General features: G+C 48.4%; 1 protein-coding gene across 1 annotated transcript in view; it reads left to right on the plus strand.

The window, feature by feature from the left end:
* Positions 1–26,558, plus strand: part of ZMYM2 (zinc finger MYM-type containing 2) — an 893,704-nt gene that overhangs the window by 787,828 nt on the left and 79,318 nt on the right. The window contains exon 20 of the mRNA XM_078658875.1: positions 21,767–22,157. Coding sequence (XP_078515001.1) covers positions 21,767–22,157 — 391 coding nt within the window. The remainder of the gene's footprint in view (positions 1–21,766; positions 22,158–26,558) is intronic.

A 26,558-nucleotide genomic window follows, 5' to 3' on the forward strand; every position in this document is an offset into this window, starting at 1 on the left:
GGTGTGGGAGATAGATCTAGGGAACCCGATATCGGATGAGCAGTGGTCGGCCGGTTGTGCAGTTACTAATCTGTTTCCCTTAATAGCCGACATAAATTGATACATTTCAAATTCTTACGCAGGATGTATGTTACCCCTGCCAAAATGCACAGAATAGACCCCACCAGGTCGCATTGCTGTCAGCGATGCAACTCCCCGTATGCAGATTTTTCTCACCTCGCCTGGATGTGCCCGAACATACACAATTTCTGGATAGGCATACACAAAACAATTAGTGGTATGATAGGAATACCGATTGAACCCCTACCGGAGATTGGCTTGCTGGGCTATGTTGTGCAGTTTTCCACTGAAAATTCGTATATTTATGGCTATTTGTTTGTTATTGGCCAAAAGAGAAGTCGCTATATGTTGGGGCAGTAGACTTGCACCCACAGAAAAGAATTGGCTCCATAGCTTGTCATCCTGCTCCATGAAAAGCGAACTATATGCCAATACAATCCCACCTACATCCAGGCCCAAGGATATTTGGGGCCCCTTCCGGACCTACCTGACGGCACAGCAGCAAGCCCCCCTTACCCATCGAGAACAGGGTATTGTCCCAAAGGGTATAGGGTAGTCTGGTGAGGCGACATTTTCTCCAGTAGTGGTTGCACACAGATATCAACTGTTGGCGAGGCGTGGGAGAGGGTGGCTATGGGGGGGGGGGGGGGGGGGGGGAATGGACGCTTCACAAGGGCTGCTCAGAAAAGTATATATTGCAGATCTCCTTGACGTGCCTGCTTGAACATGTATGGAATGCGTACAGAATTGTCATACATAATGCCAGTCCTGTTATATATCCTCAATGCAAGGCTGATGTTAATATGAAAATGCTAATTAAAGTTTGTTTTAAAAAAAAAAAAAGTATTTTAGCAGACCAACCCATGGATGCTCCTCAGTCTATCACAAGTAAGATTCAACCAAAGATCCAAAAGCTATATAGCAGACCATCCTTCATGCCTCTGCCCCGAATTCTTCCAACCACGAAAAGCAAACCCCAGAACAAAGCTTTGTCTGTCACAACCAAGCAGACACCAACCAAAGAATAAATCTGTAACTAGAACCTATACAACAAATTGAACGGGTCTGTGATCTAGCCAAAACTTTGTCCTGTCACTCGATCACAGAGCCTAAGGAGGTCATTCAGTCTTCCATCCAACCCATCAATACAGGTGTAAAAGTGATATCCTCATAGATGCATGTACTCACAATAATCAGATAACTTCCTGACCTTCACTACATACCCTCCAATGAGTTGTATGATGGAGGCACAAATGATTAAAACACGCGGGCCTCTACAACGCAGCCCAAACCACGAAAGCGACTTAACCACGCATTTGTTTACTAAACATGCCTTTACCACGCGTTTTCGTTGTAAAGGTATGTTTGGAAAGGGAATGTAAGTTTTTACGTTCGCTACTACCCGATCCTTTCCCCCGCCCTAAGCTTCTATCCCGTCCTGCCCTTATAACTACCCGCGGGGGGGGGGGGCGGTCCGCCCAGGCGGCACTATTTTGTGGGCGGCCCGGGGACACTGTGTCCCCAAATAGATCATAAAGGCGGCCGCAACGGGCCACCAGTGCCCCGCGTGGCCCAGTTTGAAAGTGCGTGCTGCGCGTGTTATAACTGCAGCGACAGTCACAATGCTTCAAAAATTGCGGGCAAGACGTCCCGGTCCCGCGTTTGTATTTGCTGAGGAGTTCAGCTCTGGACTGTTTGCCTGCTGGTCTGTCCCAGCCTCCAGGGCCGTCAATCAGTCTTGTAGTGCGCGAGCGCTACCAATGACGGCCCTGGGGGACGACATTAAATGATTTATTATTTTGGCTAGCCCTGCCACCGCGTCGCGATGAGAACTACGTAGCAGTCACGTGCTTCACCGCTACGCGTGCTCGCTCTCCTGTGCCAGCAGCGCACCCGCAGCCCCACTGAGTCTCCCCAGTCATCAGGCTCTGGTTCCCGGCAAGCTCCTGTAGTGGGGGCCAATAATAACAGCAGTAATGATAAGTTAAACACTCAGTTTATTAGGATAAAAGGCCCACGGGGAGCTGAAGGGAAAACAACTGCAATAAGAAGTGACAGCTGTCAGAATGCCGGGTGACAGCGATGACGTCACTTATATAGCCCTATGAACATTGGCTGGCAACAGTGACGTACATGCATGGAAATAAACAACACGATACAGTAAGAACAAGAGTATGTTCAACATCTCCCTTTCCCCCCAATAACAACACAAGAAAAATACATGTTATTCCATAACATAGTCATCAAAGTGTTTAGGCATCTTAACAATTCTTCCACTCTTGGATTGCACACCAGAGGTACTAGGGAACTCAATGTTAGTTTCATGTCCCCTGGGAGACACAACTTTGTCCAAGATCCTAACTGACGTAGATACACCTCCGTCCATGGTCTCACTATCAGCGTCAGTCATAGAACACCTGGATCTTTCCCCTTTTTCCAACAAAACTCTGGGACTAACATTGGGGTTGGAGCAGATTTGGTTTTCTGATACATTTTCCCACTCCAGAACACTATCGTCAAGATTTCTCTCCTCGCTTTCTTTGCTATTCATTATTATTTTTTCTTGTCCCTTCTTTAAGATTATCACATCGTCTTTGCTCCGCCATCCTCCTCCTTCAACTAGAACAGCACTTTTAGATGCTTCGCAAACTTTAACTGGTTTACTATATTTACCTTCACCCTTGGATACCAACCCAGGTTTTTTCAATAACACCCACTCACCAGGTTGAACATCTTTCGCTTTTACTCTGTTAACAAAATCAGAATACATCTTTGCCTTTTTCTGCTTCTCTACAATTTTTTCCTTCACCAAAAATTTTCTGTCATTTATTTCTTCTGAGATTTCACACTTATTATACCAGTCACTGAATTTGGGTGTAATCAGATTGTTACATTTCCTCCCTCTCATTAAAAAGAACGGAGTATGTTTCGTAGTTTCGTTTGGTGTATTGTTATATGCATTGATTTTTACCTTTATGAATTCTTTCACATCCATGTTTGAAGCCACGGCCAGTTGGATGCCTTCTTTTATGAATTTGTTTACCCTCTCCACCTGGCTGTTACTTTTAGGACTGTACAAAGGCGTTTTAACTTGTTCGATTCCAGCTTTTTCAAGAAATTCAGTAATTTGTCTAGAAACCAGTTGTGAACCGTTGTCAGACACTAACAATTTAGGCTGGCCTTCTTTATCAAAAACTTTCTTCAAAAATTTTATTACTATTTCAGTAGTGACTACTTTAACAAACTTGAAAAATACCCACTTGGAGTAGTAATCAGTAAGAACAATTAGGTTTCTACAGTCACTAGGTAAAATTTGGAATGGACCAGCGAAATCAATAGCAACTTTGACCCAAGGTCCACTTGGAATTTCCACCATCTGCAGTTCATTCTTTTCCATACGCCAATGTTTATCAGATTTCAAACACTGCTCACACTTGTCAATAAACTCTTTTATTTCCTTATCTACCCCGGGCCACCAGTAGTTCATCTTGAGGATATTTCTAGTAGCGGTACTACCTGGATGACCTTTATGAGCAAGGGAAATTATTCTTTTTCTTAAACCATTTGGCGGCACGAAAAGTTCACCTCTTCTTAGGAAACCGTTCTCTATTGAGAGTTCATCACTAACTTGTTGGTAACTTTTCAACTCGTTCTGCAAATTTCTAATATGGGGCCATTTGGTTGTTATAAAGTCCATTACTTTCTTTAGAGTGGCATCTTTCTCCATGTTTTCTTGCCATTCCACTTCAGTTATAGAACCCTCGCACATGACAGTAGCGTCAATCCATGCCACCACACATTCAATGTCATCAAGAGCCTCTTCTCCTTTTGTATCTACTGGTAAGCGAGCCAAACAATCTGCTCTGTAATTCTTGCCACCCTTAATATGTCGTATCTCAAAATTGAACTCTTGGAGCTTAGATAACAACCTTATTAGTCTTGAACTAGCTTTGCCGTTGCCACGGCCCTCACCGTTCATCATGTATATTAATGGTTTATGGTCCGTGACAATGGTGAACCTTTTCCCCCATAAATAATCTTTCAATTTATGTACAGCCCAAACACTGGCCAATGCCTCTCTTTCAATGGTGCTATAATGTACTTCAGTCTCATTTAGCTTCCTTGAAATAAAAGCGATGGTATTTTCTTTTTTTCCTTCTAGCTGACAAAACACAGCACCAATTCCTTCAGCGCTGGCATCGACTGTTAGAACATTTTCTAGCTCTGGATTATAGGGTTTAAGAGCAGGAGCTCCTGCTATTTCTTCCTTCACTGTTTTGAAAGCTTGCACTTGCTCATCCAACCAAATGTATGACACATTTTTCCTTAATAGCTTCCTGAGAGGTTCAACCTTTTCAGCATACCCTTGTATAAATTTTGCATAATACTCACTTAAGCCCAAAAATGACTTAAGCTGTTCTTTGTTATCAGGTTCTGGTGCCTCTCTTATCGCCTGTACAAGATCATCTTTAGGAGTGATTCCTTCGGAGGTCAATACATGTCCCAAATATTCCACCTTTTCTGTCATAAATTTACACTTTTCTTTTGATACAGTCATTCCTCTCCTTTCCAGTATGCTCAATACTTTTCTTATCAAAATCAAATGTTCTTTTTCTGTTTTGGAATGCACCAGGATGTCGTCCTGGAATGCCTCTACACCTCCCAAGCCATTAAACAAAACATCCATTAATTTCTGAAATACTCCAGATGAAGAGGCTAAACCAAAAGGTAAGCGAACATACCTGTAGGCTCCAAATGGTGTTATAAACGGTGTTAGTCTTTTAGACTCCTCAGTTAGACATACCTGGTGATATGCAGCTTTTAAGTCAATCAAACTGAAAAATTTTGAGCCTGATACTGATTGTAAAATTTCTTGGATTTTTGGAAGAGGGTGACAATTAACAATAATGTTCTTGTTCAGGGACCTTAGATCCACACACAGCCTAAGGTCACCTGTTTTTTTTTTCTTGGACACAACAATAGCAGAAACCCATTCTGATTCATCTGCCTCCTCAATGACTCCCTCTCTAGATAATTTATCCAATACATTTTTCAACTCTTTCCTTATAGACAGAGGTATGGTCCTTACCTTGTGTTTACTAGGAGTGGCTTCATTTTTCAATTTTATGTTATGAGTAAAACCCTTTACACAGCCAATCTCATTCTTGAACACCTCCTTAAATTCGTCTAAGGTACTCTTGAGGTCATTCTTGTTGTCATCCACACTCACACAGTTCACCCAATCTTCTCTTAAAATAATAGGATCTTTAGCACCTGGAACTAAAATCACTCCCAACTTTGCTAAATCTTTCCATCCTATTAAAATTCTCCCCTTTTCAGCAACGTACACTTTAGTATTGATCTTCCTACCTCTAAAGGTGACAATATCATGGAAATATCCCAACATGTTTATATCCTTTTCACCAAATGCTTTAGGATTTACATCTGATTCAAATAACTCCACCATCGACCATTTTTCTTCAAACATCTTATCAGAAATGGTGGTTATGGGTGTTCCAGAATCTGCAATAAACTGCAACTCAATATCACCAATTTTCCCTTCACCGATTGGCCCTTTGAGCTTACCATCTTCCATGTCCACATATAAGATAATATTCGCACACATTTCTTCATCAAAATCCCCAACGGTATTGACATTCACATTACTATATACTCTCTTAGTTTTACACAAAGCAGTTAAATGACCATACTTTTTGCATTTAGTACATTTCTTATTAATAGCTGGGCATGTTTTGCTATCAGCAAGATGATCTTTTGATCCACATCTGAAACAGCTAAACTGCTTACCTCCAGTTTTTCTCTCACCCCAACTTTTCTCACCTTTCATGCTGTCCCCTTTCTTTCTCTCCTGCATGTAAAACACATTAGCATTACTACTAGTATTGGATAACACTTTTGTTGATACTAAAGACCTTTCTATCCCTCTAGTAATATCAATAACTTCTTGCAATGTTGGTTTTTTACATGCCAATAGCCTCTCTTGCACCTTTTTTGAATAACAATAAAAAACAATTTGGTCTCTAATATAAATGTCAGTCATGTCCTCAAATTCGCATTCCATAGCTAAGATCCTTAAACATGCAATGTACTCATCTATGGTTTCTCCTTCCTGTTGTCTCCTCAAAGCGAATTTATGCCTACCCACCATGACCTTATTCTCCTCATCAAATTGTTTCTCTAGCCTTTTTATAGCTTCTTCATACTCATTTAACGGAATAAATGTGCCTGGTGGATTTTCATATTCAGGTAGGCTATCGAATACATCCTGACCAGCTTTCCCTAAAAGGCCAAATAATATAGACAATTTCCTCTCCGCATCATAGGCTTTGCCATCAATGGATATAATATAGTTTTCAAATGCTCTTATCCATTTCTTCCATCTCATAGTTGGCTTTCCTGGATCATCAAGAAAGCGTGGTGGAGCACATATATTGTTACTTTCTGCCATTCCACTACACTTGTTTGGTAATTTATTTATTTCAGATGCACAAGTTCTTTTTATGTAACACTCAGAGCTTGTGTGTTGTTAACAGTCAATTTTTTTTTCCAATACTTTATATTTATTACTTATTTTCACAGATTCAGCTTATATTATGCTCTCTTTATGTAAATTGCAAATATAAGTTCACCGCTCCATTTGCTCTGAATATTATCAATATTCAAATCTTTTTATCAGGTCGATTACAACAGCATCGGTATTTCTGAGGAGATTTTTTTTTTCAAAATGGCCGCTCGAGGTCACATGTTATGACGTACGACCTGCTTATCCAATCCTATCCGGCAATCAGCTGTTTCTCCCAGCATGCCTCACGCGACACCTCTGAGAGGATTTCCTCACACGCCGGCAACTTCCCTCAGCGTCTTGAATAGATACAGCAAAAAGCGGCTTTAAAGTTGAGTTAAGCTTTCCTCTAAACAATTATTCGAACAGATATTTATTGTTAACATCCGGATTAGTTTCTCCTTATGGCAACGCTTATAAGCCAGGCAGTTCACTTTCATTAGCAATTGTATGCTTTCGCCGTAAGCTAACGCACAAATGCAGGATTCCTTTCCGTCACTATTTGCTGCGCTATTTAACCACTTCGACGCTAATGACAAAGCCAGCTCGTCATGGGCGTTACCTGCCCTGCGCTCATGACGAGCTGGCTTTGTCACAAACAAGCCATTTGCTCCTCCACCAGCGCAGGGCAGGTAAACGCGGTAGCGCTGAAGGTGTTAACAAGATAGTTCACCAGCACAGACAGAGCGCATTAAATCGATGTTTACGCTTACGCCGAAGGCTTGTGCGCAATATGCAGAATCTCCTCTTCAGTTTAATTCCTGCGCTGTTTTTAAGTGAATTGAATCTCCGCTTTATTTTTATACGCACACTTACTTCATTGCTTTATCTTCAATGTTTTTCCCTCAACTGCAAATATACCGATTTTCCGCCGCCTTTATTAATCAAAGAGCGGTCCGGTACGCAGACGCTGCTTCACCCGTAGACCTTTGATCATCCCGTCCTCGTCGCCATTTGTAGTGGGGGCCAATAATAACAGCAGTAACGATAAGTTAAACACTCAGTTTATTAGGATAAAAGGCCCACGGGGAGCTGAAGGGAAAACAACTGCAATAAGAAGTGACAGCTGTCAGAATGCCGGGTGACAGCGATGACGTCACTTATATAGCCCTATGAACATTGGCTGGCAACAGTGACGTACATGCATGGAAATAAACAACACGATACAGTAAGAACAAGAGTATGTTCAACAGCTCCCTTCTCAGTTGACCCTTGTGTGGAATACAATGATAGGAATAAGCTGAACACAAGACCCCAGCGCTGGACGTGCTCTGCTTGTACCTATGAGAACTGGGTAAAGGCCAAGACGTGTGTGGTATGCAACCATCCGAGGCCAAACAACATTGAAGCCATTGAACTGGCAGAGAGCGAATGCGCATCCTCTATTATTAATGAGCAAGACCGTGCCCGTTGGAGGGGAAGCTGTAGTGGGGGCAATGGTCAGAGGCGTTCTCCTCCCACATCCAAGCGTGAAATGAAAATGGATTTCCAGAGGCTTGAACTGGCGGGGGCTGTTTGCGGTAAAGAGGAGCTCCAGGTGGACTTAAAAAAACTGAAACAGATAAAGAACCGAATGAGGAAGACTGACTGGCTCTTTCTGAATGCTTGTATCGGTAAGTGCTCGTGGCTCATTTCAGGGTGGAAAGCGTAGATATTGCCTATTTGTAATCTAGCTTAAGCACCAGTGGGTGATGAGACTTTAAAAAACAGGAATGTATTTGTCAAATGAGTACTTGTACTGTAAGTTTTATCAATGCAACCCCTTAATGTAAAGTCCTTATATCAAACCTTGCTTCCTTCACTGTTGAACAGACCTTATCTATGTGATGGTACAGATTGAAGTGTTTCGTACTCCATTCCTTTGACAAACTTTATAGAGTTCTATGGGTTTCTTGACTGCACAAGGGAGTCATGTTTCCTCATCCAGTTAAATAGTTTGAGAACGACGTAGCAGTGACGCGTCACACGCTTCACCAGTACGCGCTCTTGCGCTGATTTTGGCCTGGGGCAGTTGGTGCAGTGCTGCTCTCCGGGCGATTTGCTGGCTCTCTGGCTGCTGATTAAGTTTGAACCGACCACCCCTGGCTGCCTGGCATAGAGACCCTGGAGCAAGTCATGAGTGAGGTAAGAGGAGAGCTTTCAGAGGGCCGTGGGGATATTTAGTGAGTGGCAGCATAGCTGCCAACAGGGCTTTAAGTGGGATGAAAAAACTGGGGGGGTCTCTTAAAGGGGGGTGGCCGATTTAATTAAGGACGTGGATTTAAAACACGCTAAAAATCTGTGTTTAGCACAGTGTGCCAACTGACTTGTATTTTGCTGTTTCTGTCATTGCATCCAGATATGTGATACAACCAGTAACATCATACCTACAACCAGGCCCGGTTCTAGAGGGTGGGCCAGGCCCACCCAAGGATTGCCCTGGCCCACCCTAGGCCATTGTGAACTGGAAAATTTGCGTTTTTCATCCTAATGTCTCACAATGGCTTCAAGCCCCATTGTGTCCTGCGGCGCTGTTTTATTTAATTATTAACCATTGACATGCCCTAGTTTCAGGCGTGGGGACAGGTGTGAAAACAGCAGGGATAGTAGGTGCTATGATGTGCAAATGAACCACACAGGCATCCTGAACACTTTCACTCACTCACACTAAAGAGGCTGCAGGCTTCCATCACAAGGTACCTAGGAGTTGCAAAAAGTGATATGGCAAAAACCCTTTGCAAAGGATTTCCTTTTCCCCAAAAAGTTAGTGAAAATGTGTTTATAATTAGCATACAGATTTACTCAGATTTTTTTTTATTTCTTCCTACTATGCGGCCATTACTAATTTGTAGTATTACATAAAAATAAATTAATGGAAAAAGTAAAACAAAAATGTTTTATTTTTCCATTGGCTAAATGAAAAAACATTCTACTCATCATTAATTCACACCACAATAATTTGTATGTCGATTGTTACAAGTGATAGAATGATTCCTTGAGCAGGGACCTATGGGCAGGGCAACTGGAATTATGTGATTGTGCAGGTGTGGCATTTTTCGCATAGCTATGGATTTGCCGCATAATCTATGTCTAGTGTTAGCAAGTGTAAAAATATCAAAATAATGAACTAATACTATCACATAATGTGCCACATTATGCTGCAGTTTGCTTTTTCTTGTTGCACCATTTAGGCAACACTGCTGCATAATTTGACCCATGCTTCAGCCTGAATTTTTCGCATGTACATTTTAAAGTTGTGACAAGCAAAGTCCTTCCCCTGAGTCATTCTCTGTGAATAATTGATTTGCTGTTTTTGATAAAGAATCACAGGCTTTGACACTATTACGTTGGTTTTGGGTCCCCAGAACACATCACGTTTGTGCAGGTCCCCACTGCTTTAATGGGGGGACCATGATGTATGGTCATTTAATGTCAGCTGTAGATGATGGATCCCTGAACAGTGTTATGAATGTGCATGTTTGCATTGTGCTGAGGGGATTACCAGGTCATTGTTCACGCAGCTCTCTGATGGATGTCACATGCGGTTTTTCTCAGTCCCCAGATAGATCATGCAGTCTGTGTGTTCTCTCTTGTACTGCCAGTCACCAGTGTATTAAACTGTGTAGCCTTGGACCGTGTCATGTATGTGCATGTAACTTGCATGATCGAGGTAACTATTAGCGGCAATACTACGTGTCTCTCGGACCTCTTTCAAGTGCTAGCCGTCCTTTTTCCCCAGTACCCCAACCCCCTTCCCCCCCGGGGCGGCAATCCGAAGGATAGCCCCGGGTGCCACAAGCTCTAGCTACTCCTCTGACTACCTGAGCCCTAAAACCCTGTCCCCTTTAAAAAAAAAAACTACCCTGAACCCCTACCCTCCCCACCCTGAGGAAGAAAACGTAGCCACGCTCTGCATTGAAAACTACCCCTGCTCCCACTCACCCTGAACCCTAAAATCTCCCCTAAACCCCTCCAAACCCAGCCCTTAAAATTACCCCTACCTCGTCCCACCTCCCTGAGTCTTAATACTGGAAACTGCCCCCTTCCAAACATTACCCCGCCCTGAGCCCTAAAACCTTCCTTAACCCCCTCCCACCCAAACACAGCCCTCCTAGCCCCACTTTCCTGTCCGTGTTCCTGTCTGCTTCTTGATCGGACGGGTCCTTTCGGATGCATCCAGTCAGTCTCCCCGCCATTCCAGACAGCTAGCCTGCACACTGCCTTTACCAAGCATATGTGTGCTTGAGGCATATTTGTGATCTGAAAGAAACAGGTTAGTATTAGATTCCTTACCTTAGAATATCCCCAGGCGTCAGACTGGATCCGGAAACTTTAGCGTAGCAGTACCCTTTTTTTTTCTTTTTTCTTCAAAAAGCTTTATTGTATATTAAAAGCACGGTACATCAATGCCATGAGTCCAGGCAGCTGTGTGGCAAGTATTATACAAATTATGCGCATCTTCCCATGCTCAGTATCTGACATGAGGCAACAAAATTGTACAGAAAGTAATTGACATTAACTTCAACCTCCCCAATGAACATTAACCCCCATAAGTCACTACGATATGCATTTCCGAAGTAAGCAGTAAGTCCAGAATCCAATACAGATCAGTGAAATGAAAACAACTACAACTGTTGTCAAAAGGTCTAGCTGGCGAAACATACATCCTGAAACAATAAGACCCATTTGAGGTCGATGTGTGGGTATTCAACATTATAAAAACATCACATTGTATACACAGGGGGGGGGGCGTCCCCCCATTCGGTTGAGCTGATGATAGTCCAGGTGCAGACATCCACTAGAAGACTACGAAGCACCGGCGTCATCAGTAGATAATTCCACCTGCCCCTCATCACCCTCCCCCTGTTGACGAAGTAGGAAGGACATAAGGGGGGGGTCCAGACGTCTTTAGGCTTGGATCGTAAAGGCAGTAATTCGGCGTAATCATGTAAGTGTTCCTCCCATGTGGACATTGTCCGAACCCAGCATTTAAACTTTGGAGCATGCCCTCGTCCCCACCGACATGCCACCAGACGTTTGGCTAATTACAGGCTAAGCGCCAGGAATTTCCTATGCCCGGTTTTAACTTGTTGTGTCAGACCTAGGAGGGCTATCATAGGACAGGGGGCCATTGTAATGCACAGCATTGTAGAGAGCCCTTCGAACACCTGTGTCCAATATGTGGCCAAGCTAGGTGAATGAAGTCAGCACCAGCAGAACCACAACGCTGACAGCAATCAGAGTCACGAAGGCGGAATTTGTGGAGTCGAGTAGGGGTGTGGGACAAACAATGTAAGAATTTATAGTGTAGGAGACGTAACCTATTGTTGCCGGTGATTGCTCTCGTTTGTGTACAGCTAATCTCCTATTGTTCGTCAATCAACGGTTCCGTGAGGTCTCTATCCCACTCCAGTCGGGCCCTCAAAGTGGAGGGGTGTGGCGCTTCCTGTACGTGTTTGTAGAGCTGGGAAACGACATGACGTGGGGCATCTACGTGTACTATGGCATGTAGTGGCGCAAAGGTGTCTGGTTCAGTGGGGAAGTCAGGAGTGATAGTGCGGACGCTCTGTCGTAGACGGGTGAATAGAAAGGTATCCATAATAGAGGGTGACCTATCCTTAAAAAACTGTTCCTTAGTCAGAAATTTCCCATTAACATACAGATCGCCCCAACTACCATTCCCCAATTCCCTGAACATCCTGCGACCTATCGCTTCACAAGTGACCTGAAGCCTGGGGTCGCTGTTCAATGGCAGCTTGGGTGAGTAGAGGAACGCACATTCCAGAACTTGTGCAATCCGGTTCCATGCTGCCACGGTGCAGTCCACCGTGGAAGGGTCGCGCTCTCTGGGCCCTACTTTAGTATGGATTTACCCGGTGCTGACCGTTGGAGCCATGTGACCATCCTCCACAGCGAGGTGCGCCATGTAGGGTGGTAGGTGATACCAATATGTGGCGAAGTGTGCTTGGGCGCAGTCATAGTATCTTTCAAAGTTGGGAACCTCAAACCCGCTGCGTAGCAGTACCCTTGCGCGTCGGTAGGCGTCATCTGCGGCTCTGCGTCCATCGTCGGCGTCGTTGGCGCCGGGATGACGTCGCCGGAATACTTAGATGCCGCCCTGACGCGCTGACGTCAGTTCCTATTTTTTGCACGCCAGCAAGCGCCGATCCGGAGAAAGTGGTACCCTTAGTCAATTTTTTACTTCACTTTTAGATCATTTTTGATCTTTCTTGGAAGTCGAACGACTCCGACGGTGCCGGTAGGGATGCCCGGGTTCAAGCCCTGTGTCGACTGCAACCGACTGATGTCGGTTACCGACCCCCATCGCCGGTGTCTTCATTGCCTGGTGCCCGACCACGATGACCAGTCGTGCCCCGACTACCGTGCCTTGATGTCGAAGGCTAGGTGGGAGCGGTCCCGCAAGCGCCTCGAGCTCCGGCAGTCGGCCTCGTGCTCCAAATCCTCTGGTAAGAGGCACAAGAAGTCGAAGAAGCGACATCGCTCTTCCGACGCTCACGAGGGTTCGGGCGACACTGCCCAAGCGGCTCCACCGGAGCCGCGGGCGTCGCGTCCTGCTCCAGAGCAGAACGCGATGCTGGAGGAGATCGACGCCTTCCTCACGCCATGAGGTCGCTCACTCCTCCGTCTGGTTCCACGGCGCCTTCGGGCCAAGCGGCCCAGACTGGGAGCCCAAGTGGGCCGGGTGCTTCGGTGCCGTCGGGTGCTTCGGCCCCGGCGCCGTCCGCGACTTCGGTTCCGGCGCCGCAGGGCCCTGCTGGATCCGGTTCTGGATCGGGTCTTCGCCAGTCGACCTTACGACCTCGCCGGCGCCTAGGGTGTCGCCTTCGGGACCGTCCACAGACAACGTCGTCCCCGGTCCCCCCCTCATCTCGGTTCCGGCGCCGGAGCGGCATCGCTCGACACCGCTTTCAACGCCGATGGGAGATTGTTTCTTCTATGAGCCGGCCCCATCATTTGACCCCGAGTACCAGGAGATGGGTGGCGAGGCGGATTGGGTGGGGTCTGAGGACCCTCTGGCACGTGAGTGCCAGTCTTATCAGGACTGGGCAGGTAAGCTAGGGGATACCAGTGGTTTGGACACCTCGCCAGACACTGGTTTTGTCTCCCCTCCTACCGTGGCTACGGAGGAGGGGCTGCCTATAGTGTGGTGTTGACGCGATCGGCCAAGGCCTTATCCCTCGAACTCCCCGTCGCGGCCGTGAGGACTAACCTCCTCATTGAGGTCCTTAAACCGCAGGCAAGCTCTTCTGAGCCTCTGTTGCCGTTTAATGAGGCCTTGTCTGAAGTTCTTCTGGGCACCTGGTCCAGGCCCGCTATAGGTCCCCCTGTAGATAGGAACGTGGCCAGATGCCACCGCCCGGCTCCGGGCGACCCTTGCTTCCTTTCCACCCATCCCACTCCCGAGAGCCTGTTCACACAGGCCTCTAACTCCCAGACCGCATTCCCGACGGCTCCCCCGATCGGGAATCCAAGAGGTACGAACAGTATGGCAAAAAGATGTTCTCCTCCCTGAATTTGGGGTTGCGGTCCGTTAACTCTGCGTGCCTCTTGGGCCGTTATACCCACTCTCTGTGGGACAGGGTGGCGGACGTGCTGCCACAATGTCCGGAGGAGGCCCAGACTAAACTCGCCCAAGCCCTTGCGGAGGGTCGAAATGCGGCACGGTATGTGGGCTGGATACAACGGACTTGCTCGGTAGAGCGATGGCAACGACTGTGGCGATTCGTCGCCACGCCTAGGCTGCGGTCCGCCAACTTTTCGGCCAAAACACCCTTATGAACATGCCGTTTGATGGCCGTCGCCTCTTTGGCGACAAGGCAGACAGTGCGCTTGAGCGCTTTAAAGACTCCAGGGCTACGGCCAAGTCCTTGGGCCTGTTGGCCCCGCGCCAGCAATCTGCTGCCTTTCGCCCCTTTCGTGGCCAAGGAAGGGGCGCCCCCACACGTCCTGCCAGCCAGGGGCCGCAGACTAACAGCCAGCGCGGTGGTGCACGTAGTAACCGCCGTAGCGGTGCCCGGGAACAACGGCAAGGCCAGTCACCATCTACCCCTGCAGCATCGCCTCCAAGCCCTCCTAGTCCGTGCTTTCATGCCCACGTGTCACCAGTGAGGGGCAGGGTTCGCCATCACCTCCTCCACTGGCGCAACATCACATCGGACAGGTGGGTGCCGCAAATCGTCCGAATGGGCTACTCCCTCCCCTCAGAGGCGACCCCTCCAGCCATGCCACCGCAGTACCACAGCGTGTCGGGGGATCACTTGAATCTTCTGCGGGAGGAAGTAGCGGCCCTCTTGGCCAAGTGGGCCATCGAGCGCGTTCCTGGGCCAGAAGGAGGATGTGGTTGTTATTCTCACTACTTTCTGGTTCCCAAGAAGGGCAAAGGGGGCCTACACCCTATCTTGGACCTGTGGAACGTCAACGGCTTCCTCCGGAAGGAGAGGTTCAAGATGCTGACACTGGCTCAGGTCTTAGATGCCCTGGAGTCAGGAGACTGGGTGGTAGCGTTGGACTTGCAGGACGCTTATGTCCACATTCCCGGCCCACCGGCGCTACCTGCGGTTCACGGTAGGCCACGAGCACTTTCAGTTTACCGTGCTCCCCTTTGTCCTTACCAGCGCTCCACGGGTGTTCACGAAAGTGATGGCGGTGGTCGCAGCTCATCTGCGCAGGTTAGGGGTTTCAGTCTTCCCCTACCTCGACGACTGGTTGTTGAAGGAGGGCTCGCCCCAGACAGTCGTCAGCCACCTCCAGACTACGGCCGACCTCCTGCACTTGCTGGGGTTCTCTATCAATGTGCCGAAGTCGCACCTGTGTCCCTCTCAGAAGGTCCTCTTCATCGGAGCGGTTCTAGACTCGGCGCAGTTTCGGGTTTATCCTCCCGAACAGCGGGTTCGGGATATTCAGGCTCTGCTTCGGATCTTTCAGCCTTTATCCCGAGTCTCGGTCAGGTTGACGCTGCGGCTTCTGGGGCTGATGGCCTCCTGCATCCTTCTGGTGTTGGCGGATGCGGACTCTGCAGTGGGACCTGAAGTTTCAGTGGGCCCAGCATCATGGCAACTTGTCCGACCATGTCTTGATCTCGGATGGCACTGCAAGACAGTTGCAGTGGTGGCTCACGGACCGCGATTGGGTCAGCAGCAGATCCCTACCCCAACCGGAGCACGTAGTTGTGACGGACGCGTTCCTCCAGGGCTGGGGAGGCCACATGGGACAGGCGGAGATCAGAGGCCTCTGGTCTCCGGCGGAGTCCCAGCTCCATATCAACCTTCTGGAGCTGCGGGCGATCCGGCTTGCACTGAAAGCATTCCTCCCCTCTGTCCGGGGGAGTGTGGTGCAGGTGTTCACGGACAACACCACCGCCTTGTGGTACTGCAAAAAACAGGGGGGGGTCTTGGACCCTATGCCAGGAGGCTCTGCGCCTCTGGCAGTGGCTGGAATATCAGGGCGTCACCCTGGTGGTTCAACACCTGGCAGGTTCCCTTAACGCCATGGCGGACGAACTCAGCCGTCGGTGCATGATGGATCACGAATGGCGTCTGAACTCGGACGTGGCGCAAGGCCTCTTTCAGCAGTGGGGAGAGCCTTGGTTAGATCTATTCGCCACCGAAGAGAACGTGCAATGTCATCAGTTCTGCGCATTGGAATTTCCAAGGCGGCACTTAACCGCGAGTGGAGTTGCGGTCTGTTGTATGCCTTTCCACTTCTGCCCAGAGTGCTGAAGAAGATCAGGCGCGACCGGGCCCAAGTCATCCTTGTGGGTCCGGACTGGGCACGGAGGTTCTGGTATCCCGAGCTACTCAGCATGTCTGTCGATCCCCCGATTCGTCTGCCCCTTCATGAGGACCGCAGCAGCAGGAGACGGTCGTCCACCCGAACCTGTCCAGTCTCCACTTACATGCGTGGAGATTGAGCGGCGGCATTTGAGGCCATTTGACTTGCCTCCTGAAGTCTGTAATGTCATTCTGGCAGCCAGGCGTCCCTCCACAAAATCGGTATACACATGCAGGTGGAACAAATTTGTGGCATGGTGCACAGCAAAGGCTGTGGGTCCCCTTTCTGCCCCTCTTTCAGAGGTTCTCCTCTTTCTTCTTTACCTTGCCCAGCAGGGCTCTGCTCTGGGCACTGTGAAGGGCTACCTCTTGGCCATTTCCGCCTTCTTAAGGCTACCTGATCAGCCCTCTTTGTTCAAGTCCCCGGTTGTAAATAGGTTTTTGAAGGGTATCACTCATATGTTTCCTCCAGTTCCTTTCGTGATGCCTCAGTGGGACTTGAACCTTGTTCTAACTTTTCTGATGTGCGCTCCCTTTGAGCCACTTCATAATTGTCCTCTTCGCCTCCTTACTCTGGTTGCCATCATCTCTGCCAGGAGAGTGAGTGAGCTCCAGGCCCTTTCTTCTCAGCCTCCTTTCCTTTCAGTCCATCCGGACAAAGTTGTGTTGCGGACGTGACCCTCTTTCCTGCCCAAGGTAGTCACAGCCTTCCACATCAGGCAGTCCATCACTTTGCCCACCTTCTTTCCGCCTCCGCATACCTCTAAAGAGGAAGAGAGACTCCTCCGTCTGGACCCAAAACGTGCGCTCTCATTTAAATGGATGGCACACGCCAGTTCCGGGTGGATGACCAACTCTTTGTTGGTTACGTGGTCGCTAAGACGGGACGGGCAGTGCACAAACAAACCATTTCTCAATGGGTCATCTTGTGCATCAAGGCTTGTTACTCTTTGGCTCGAAAGGAACCTCCTGTGGGGCTTCTTGCCCATTCCACACGGGCCACGGCAGCTACTACTGCCCTGGGCCGGGGAGTCCCCTTGCAGGACATCTGTCAGGCAGCTACGTGGGCCTCGCTGCACACGTTTGCAAGACACTACTGCCTGGACAGCCAAGTCCGGAGAGATGGCTTCTTTGGCCCTTCCGTTCTCCAGGACTTTCTGGTGTGATCATTGGATCGCAGACCCACCACCGGGGTTGGTATTGCTGGGGTATCTATTCTAAGGTAAGGAATCTTAATACTAACCTGTTTCTTTCAGATGCACAAGTTACTTACCTTCGGTAACGATATATCTGTAAGAAACAGTAGTTGGTATTAGATTCCTTACCGCCCCACCCATCCTCCCCTTTCAGGGCCCTACTTTCATGGCACAAGTGTTTGTTTTTATCATGGCTCTGCGTTTCTGGCGCGGAAAAGCTGTGTATAAGAACTGACGTCAGCGCGCGAGGGCGGCGTCTAAGTACTCCGGCGATGTCATCCTGGCGCCGACGACGGACGGGGAGCCGCAGACGACGCCTACCGACGCGCAAGGGTACTGCTACGCAAAAGTTTCCGGATCCAGTCTGATGCCTGGGGATATTCTAAGGTAAGGCATCTAATACTAACTACTGTTTCTTACAGATATATCATTACCGAAGGTAAGTAACTTGTGCGTTAAGGCATATTTGTGGTTAAGGCAATCGTGGTTTAGCTTGAAGGGAAAAGGCACACGTGGCTCAGCGCACTTAGGAAAGACCATTTCCCCGTTCAATGATATGTGGTGCGTCAACTATATTACAGGGGAAATTATCCAACCAGACTTCTGGTTTAAAAGACAACTTGCATATCAAATTCTGGGCTAGGCAGATGACCTGGCATCCTGTTGCATCGATGTTACAGAGGGAGAGTGGAGCCTTATCTTTCCATTTTACTGGAGCAAAGGCTTGCAGAAACTGGTTATCAATTACCACATATCCAATTGGCCCTTAAAGCCACTTGCAGCCCTTCAACTGTGCTCCTTAATAAAAATGAACTTACCAAATTCAGATTCTGCGTCATGCAAGTAGCCCAGAAGTAAGGCGTCAGCTTTTCCTTCACATCTGCCACTAAACAGTTAACCCGAGCCGGATTAAGTCTAGTGGGTTCAGTTGGCCACGATACCGCACTCAATGCGTCCTAGTACACAACGCTAGGCTTCAGCAATATTTAAACGGTCTACATAAAACCAAAAAGAACGTAATCTGAGACTCCTAAGCTGGAACATTGCCAATCTTAGAAAGAAGGTGGGGGCAAGAACTGGACCATTTTTATTTTTTTTTTTAATTAAAAAGTAATTTACTGTCTTCAGAAAACTTGGGCAACAGAGAGTACCAATCGTGATAGCTTTATATCCTACAGTCCTTAAGCCTTAAAACAGACAAAAGAATGGCTGAAAAGAATCATTGTGTGGGCTTCTACCGGACATTAAACCTACGCTGAAATAGCCTTATCTGCATTAAGCAATAGCATCCAACACCTAAAGCTAAAAAAAAGATCAATTGGGCTCTGGACATTTTGAATATATACATATTGCCAGGCACTGCTAATGAACCTTTGTCCGTATTAAGTACCTTTGAGTTGCTTATTGATAACGTGCATTACGACCATGACATGGCTCACTGAGCAGCCCAACCACTTAGACTAATAACATATTCATAATTTATGGTGATGTTAACACCAAATTGCACCGGTTGCTACTCGAGTGGACTGTACTGGAAGAAGACCTTGCATAGGGCATTCCACCGCCCAACTTTCCTTGCTGTATTGCAAGCAAGAAAGCGGAACTGAGTCCCTTATTAATATTTGCAGCCGTACATACTTTAAATGGTCGCACTACATCAGACACACCAGCGCAATGTACTTTCAGATCAGGTAATCACAAGAGCTTAATCGATTATATCATAATGAACATAGAAGATTGGCATTTTGTCACTGACATGTCAGTGTAGTACAGACTCCTACTACTGTTATCCTTTCTGCTAGTGGGTCAGACCTGCCAATCAGGCTGCGGCAGCTCCCCTACAGTAAAGTCAACCTCAGTCTCAAGAGCAAAAATGTGCTTTGGAGATACAAGCGCCAAAATTCCCTAAACTTATCTGCACTCAAACAGTGGGAGCATCATCCCACACCTCTACTTAAGTATCACATGTTCTTTGTGGATACAGTGACCTTGAGGTTCTTCTAGCTGCAAAAGCCAAAAGAACTACAAGCATGTACTCAAGTTTAAAAAGACCAGTTTTGCCTTCGGCAAAGGAAGCCTGCCGGGACTCATTTAATCCGAAGGACACCCAAAAATTCTGAGAGAAAGTATGTTAGCGGTTCGAGGTCCTTCCAAAAAACGTGGATTCTAATATAGCCGCTGAGGACTGAATCTACTGCTTTATTACCTTATAACAGTCATTTCCCAACTCAGATTAATTAGAGGTGGACTCAACAGATTTACTCTAGGACAGTTCACTCATGAATTCTTCCCCATTGTTTACAACTGGGGTTAGGTCCCCCGATGCTGAGTAAAAAGATCTTAATGCGGATAAGGTCTATGAGGTTATCTATATCAAAAAACCAATGAAAGCGGTCAGCCCTGATAAAGTATCTTTGTACCAGAACAACTATGCTAAGTGGTGCCCTGCCCTAACATTTGCATTCAAATCCATTTTGCTCCACAAGGAAGGACCTGCCTCATGGATGACTGTTCTCAATGTACCCATCCACAAGAAAGGGCAAAGAGACAATCTGACTAACTACTGCCCAACTGCTTTCATGGCTGGAAATATGGATGGGTATAGGTTGGATCACTCATCCTCAAGTAGGCTTCCGAAAGGGGCAAAGCACAATCGATCAAGTAATGAAGTTGCATTGTATTTGCTGCTGGATGTTGTGAGCAGACATCCTCATCGGCCGTGAGGGTCCTGGGCGCGGGTTCCCACTGACACCCTCTGCCGACTCTCTCCTGCTGCTGGGGTGCGGTCACGTCAACTGGGCCCAAGCATCCTCAGTTGTGCCTGAATTCTCCCCGAGGCCTCGTAGAGACCGGCCCCATGAGCGAGCCAGGGAGGCTTCCACTTGGCCGCTTGCAGACACGGCTGCGGAGGAGAGGTGGGGTGCCCCAGTCGTTACCCACGCCCGGTTGCCCCCGCGCCTGATTTGCGGCAACGTCCCACCTGATAAGAGGCCTGTTGCTGATGGGCCTCTCTTGCCCTGGCTGCAGGATGTTCCTTGACGCTGGAGGCCCGCTTTCCATCTGCACTTCACTTTCCAGCATCAGAGGCACTTGAGGCAGGCCGTCCTGGCCCCACAGCACATCCCATGGCTTGAGCTCCTGCATGCAACGGACCGCTGCACTCCCACAGACAGCCATGGTGGAGGGGCGATTTGGGGGGACACTGCATAGGTGCTCAAACACTGTGGTGGCCATCTTCCTAAGCACCAGTTGATCCTGGGGAGCGCCCTGTCGGCCCTTCACCACCATTGGGCTTGATCTGTTATTTCTCGGCCACCCTGGAGATCATCCCCATTCTGGACACCGCATTGCGGCGCCGCAGCACCCACCCCTTGGGGATTGTTCCCAGCGGTTGTAGTGCAGGCTGGACCCGGGATCTGCACGCTACTGGACCGGCGTGCTGCATTGTCTGCACACTGACAGCACCTTCCCGGGCTTTTCATCGCCTGCCCGAAGTTTCTGGCTCTACTGGTGCTCTTTTCTCCCTCCGCTGGACCCTATTGATTCCCTTTTATTACTGTGGAGTACTGCGGTGCGGCCGGTTCCTGGTGGCATCCCTTGGTTGTGTTTGTGGATTGCTTTTTCAGTATGCATGCTCCCCGTTCCCTGATTGCACATCAGCGTAGTCCTGTGGGTGTTCGGTCTCTCCAGAGCTGAGACCTCCGTCCTGACGTCAGCGCCCCTTTGTATTGCCTGCCACTTGCATCCCACAGGTTCACCCCTGCATGCCTCACCGGATATCCACTCCCTGCTTCCCACTTGGACATACTCTCCGACGCGCTGACCCCCTGGATGCTCAGATTACACCTCCTGTCCCAGCTGGCGTTGGTTCTTTGCTGCTCTCCACTAGGGCTGCATCCCCCACTTACGCAGGGCCTTGATCTGCGACGTTGTGGTGCATCTGATCGTCGGCACCTATTCGCTGGATCACAGGGACGCCGGGAGGGCCCAACACAGATTTGACTGGGTTCATCTCCCGCTGTTCCATTGACACACAGGGACTTGTGCAATGATTTTCCCTCCCCTCCATAGCTGTTTCCAGACCTTGGCCTATCCTCTTTCCGTCATCACCCTCTGTACACGTCCCGCTGCCACTGTCCTGCTACGTGACATTGCAGCATGGGCCGCAAAGATCCTAAGCAAAAGGCCCTCCCCTTCGAAAAGCTGGTGGAAAAGCTCCCTGAAGATAGCGCTGATATGGCAGATGGTGGGCAGGGTGTGGACCTTGTTGATGACCCCCCTGCTCCCTCCTCTTCCTTGTTAAATGAGATGAGAGCGGGCTTTAGAGCTCTGGATGGGCGGTTTAATGCCCTAGACAAAAATCTTGAGAGCCTGTGGGCCAAAATCCAAGTTCACAACAGGCGCTTCGATGTGGCGGAGGCATGCATTTCAGTCATCGAGGATGGCACTGCGCAGTCACCTAAGAGGTTGGAGCGTGTGGAACGTATTCTCAAAGAAGTGGTGATCAAGAACGAAGACCTTGAAGCGCGCAGTCGACGCAACAACAACGTATCCTGGGAGTTCCATATTCCACTGCCACGGGCCGACTAGACCTTTTTGTGGAGACGCTGCTGGCTGACATATTTGGGAAGGACTCCTTTACCCCCGGCTTTGTTGTGGAACGCGCACACCGCATTTTGGGATCCCGGCCCAACCCAGGCTGTCTCCATCCCCCCCCACCCCTTTCCCTGACCTGTCATTGCACGTATCATGAACTTTTGGGATCGCGATACTGCACTGCGCCTGGTCAGAGAACGCGGGGACACCACATGGCAGGGCTCCAATTTATCCTTCTTTCTGGACTTTACCATCATGGTTCAAAATGCCTGTCGCAAATACAATGGGGTCAAAGCCACCCTACCGGAACTTAGGTCTGAAATATGGCATGTTATATCACTCCAGGCGGATAATCGATGTTAATGGCAGACCTCGCATCATTGATAGCCCCTTTGAGGTACAGGAATTTTGTCATACATACAGGCAGACCACTACTCAGACGGGTACGGAGGGTGGTAGGCCTTCTCCTCCACACAGCAGCTCTGATGCTAGCATGGAACATTTCTCTGGTTCCGGGACTGGTTGACACTATCACACTGTTCCTCCTTCATTCTAGCAGGAAGTCAGTTGGGATAATGTTATCCATCAAACAGTAATGTTTCAAATAGCTGGTTGGCTGACGTGGTGTTGCCGCCCCCCATGGTGTACACCTTGGGTTTGTTTCTGATTACATGGATGTACCGTTTCAGGGTTTCTTCGCTCCACTGTAAAGTAGATTGGTATTCAACGTATTGTGGTTTATCATGGGTTTGCCTTGCTCTATTGGTAGTATGGGTGAGTGTGGGGAGGGTGGGGGAACGTTGCTACTGTATTTCCATTTATGGTTTTCTTCTGTTTGGTACACTGTCATGGGTGGAATTCAATTGTTGGAGCTTATATTTGTCACTCATGTTATGTTTAACAGATGGCTCAGCTGGGTAATATTGAGGGTCCCAATGGCCTGTCCTTGATGTCCTGGAATGTTGGTGGTCTCAACGACCACTGCAAAAGGCGGCAAGTTGTCCATTATCTGATTCAACATAACCTGGACATTGCCTTCCTGCAGGAAACGCACGTTCCTAAATCTGATGCTAGTCATTTTGCTTCTAGCTGGGGCGCACTCAGATACTTAGCCAATTTCAACAACTACGCTAGGGGCACTGCCATTCTCATTCTCAAGAGGGTCCCCTTCCTCCCCTGTTTAGTCATATGGGACACTGAGGATAGATACTGAATTGTCACGTGGTCACTAAAGAGTCCCAGTTCCGCTCTGGTGTGCATATTCGCTCCGAACACTGACTCCCCTGAATCTTTTCACTTTCTGCACTCCCAGTTTGCAAAGATAGATCCCACCCTCTTCTTAGTGGGGAGAGATTTCCACTTGCTACTCAACCCTACATTAGATAGCACTGCCGACTCCCCCGGCGTCAAGCCATGTGCTCGCCGCGATCTACTCGATCTCTGCAAGCAATTCTCTCTCTTAGACTTAGGGCGCAAGCGCAACCATTCCCACACTGACTATACTCATTACGCTGGCCAACACAACACCTGGACTAAAGTCGATTATTGACTCGTCTCCCCTGCCATCTCCGGCTGGGTCCCTACCCTTGTGACTCTCCCAAGGACGTACTCGGACCACTCCCTGATACAGCTTCTCCTTAGGGTTCCCAGACTTGAAGGGTTTGATTGGCAATGGCGCTTCCCAAGCCGCGCCCTCAATGACTACCTTTTCCATTCTGAAGTGCAAGAGGCTATTGAAGAGTACTTCACCATCAATACGGGTTCAGTTGACACCTGGTCGGTTCTATTGGAGGGCTTCAAGGCATACATCAGGGGTGTATGTATCGCCAAACATGCTGGGGTACTCGAGGACCTTCGCAACACGGACAACGTTTTAACACATACTCCTAACCCAGACACAGCTGGGAAACGTATGGCCCTCCTTACCGAATACAGGGACACTGCTGATCGCGAGATTCTTTATGTAGGCTAATATCACGTAGCTAGGCGATAGGGCGAGCGTCCGAGCCGTGTACTGGCTCAGATGCTTCGGCTCCCTTACAACAGGGCCTACATTATGGAGCTGCGATCCTCCACAAACCAGATGCTCTCAGGCACTTTGGAAATTCGTGATGAATTTCTTAATTATTTTACATCTCTGTATACCTCCAACGTTGGGCGAGACCTCACAGCTCAGAAGGCTTATTTATCGGAGATCGCATTGGTATACCTGGAGAAAAACATGCAGGATTTTTTAGCAGAGCCAATCTCTGAGGCAGATGTCCTTGTGCCATTGAAACCCTGTATTGCACTTCTGCCCCCAGGCTGGCCGGCTTTACGGGGGGAGATTTATAAGGCAGACAAAAATTTATTAGGCCACTTTTGGCACCACAAATTGGTGGTGCTGTAAGCACATTGTAAGGGAGAACACCATCCCCTCCTCAGTATTGGCGCCTCATAACGCAAGTGTCACTGGGGCCCAGAGTCTCCCTCAAATGATAGAAATGGTACAACTGGCCTGTGCCACAGGTTGACCACCGTGCTGTGGGCATGATGTTAGGGATAACTTCAATCCCATTCTCAGCGCTGGCACCTCCCGGCACAATTGTTACTGTACTCCCTCAAGTGATGCAAGTGGAAAAATCCACAGCCATACAGCAACACCCTGGTTCATTTAACTTCAATTAAATAGGGGACCAACTGCAAAGGACCAAGTGTCTGGAGTACACCTTATAATTGCTCTTGTCCAAACCAACAGGCTGAAGAACAAGGATTAGTCTGATAAAAGGCCATGAGGAAAAGGGTCTGGGTCGAGGGATACTGCACAGCAACAGATCATTGGTCCACGCACACCCAGAAGCACCCAGCAGTCTCTCCTCTTGATTCAGAGGGTGCATGAACCTCTTGTCAGACGGGCCATGTTATAACTGGATTTGTAGCAAGCACTGTTAGTCAAGACTGTCCTGGCGCGTGGGAGAAACAATGGCAAATAGAGCTGAGGAATTAAACTACTTGTTGAAACAGGTGTGTTTTTAAGAGTTTTTTTAAAGATGGCCAGCTCAGCGGTATGTCTTAATAGGTCTGGTAGGTCGTTCCACAAGGTGGCAGCTCTAACAGCCAGAGACTGACCACCTTGATGTGATTTCCTAAATCTGGGGACCACCAGGCATCTAAGGGTCGCCGAGCGGAGTTGGCGCGTCGGTTGGTAGAATGTAAATCTGGCCCTCAGATAAGATGGACACGGGCCATGTAGGGCTTTGTGAGTCAGTACCAACGCCTTGAATCGCACTCTTTGAGCCACCGGGACCCAATGAAGATCACGAAGCTGTTTGCGGACACTTCGTCTCCTGGGGATGTCAAAGAGGAGCCGAACTGCCGCATTTTGAACCACTTGGAGTTTGGCCAGGAGAAAGCCAGGAGAGCCGATGTAAAGGGCATTGGCGTAGTCCAGGCGCGAGAGTATCAGCGCCCTGGCTACTGCCTCCTTGGCAGCTTGGGGTAGAAGGGGAAAAAACTTCCTTGTGGTTGTTAGGGTACCGAAACATGAACCCGCCAGTCTCGTAATTTGCTCGCGGAAGCATAAGTCAGCCCCAAACCAAATTCCAAGGTTCTTTGCTACCCTACAATCCCCATTGGGGCAGGGGAATCCTTTAGGCCATAGTGATTCATTAAAGGCCACCGGAAATCGGCCATAGAAGAGTATTTTCGATTTATCCTCATTGCATTTGAGGCTGGCCTGGGCAAGCCAAGCAAATATTGAGGACAGACAATGTTGGGCTTCATCAGTGCGTAGGTCACTGCCTTTCCAGGTAAAGAGGAGTTAGGTGTCATCGGCGTAGGCCATAATTTTGGCACCCAAACTCTCTGCTAAGTAGATAAGGGGGGGTCAGATAAACATTGAAAAGCAAGGGGCTCAAAGTCGACCCCTGCGGGACCCTTGTTTCTACTTTGTTATCTGAGGAGTGGAAGGGCAGCATCCATACTTGCTGGAAACGGTCATTAAGAAATGATTCGACCCAGCATAGAGCAGCGCCCGTGATGCCTATATCCGACAGCCTGGAGAGCAGCTGAAGATGGAGTACCGTATCGAACGCGGCAGAGAGGTCCAATAAAAACAGTGCCGCTCTGCCACCCCTATCCAGACATTCTCTAATGGCCTCGGTGATCTCTACAAGCGCCGTCTCAGTGCTGAAAGATGTTCGGAAGCCGGATTGTGCGGGATGCAAGGCACCCAAGGACTCCACAAATTTTTCTAGCTATCTAAAAGCTACCTTCTCACAAACCTTGGCTAGTGCTGGGAGAAGGGAAATTGGGTGGTAATTAGATGGAAGCAGAGGGTCTGCCATCGGTTTCTTGATCAAAGGGAGAAGTTTT

Source organism: Lissotriton helveticus, chromosome 8 (assembly GCF_964261635.1).
Source record: "Lissotriton helveticus chromosome 8, aLisHel1.1, whole genome shotgun sequence".
Taxonomy (NCBI): domain Eukaryota; kingdom Metazoa; phylum Chordata; class Amphibia; order Caudata; family Salamandridae; genus Lissotriton; species Lissotriton helveticus.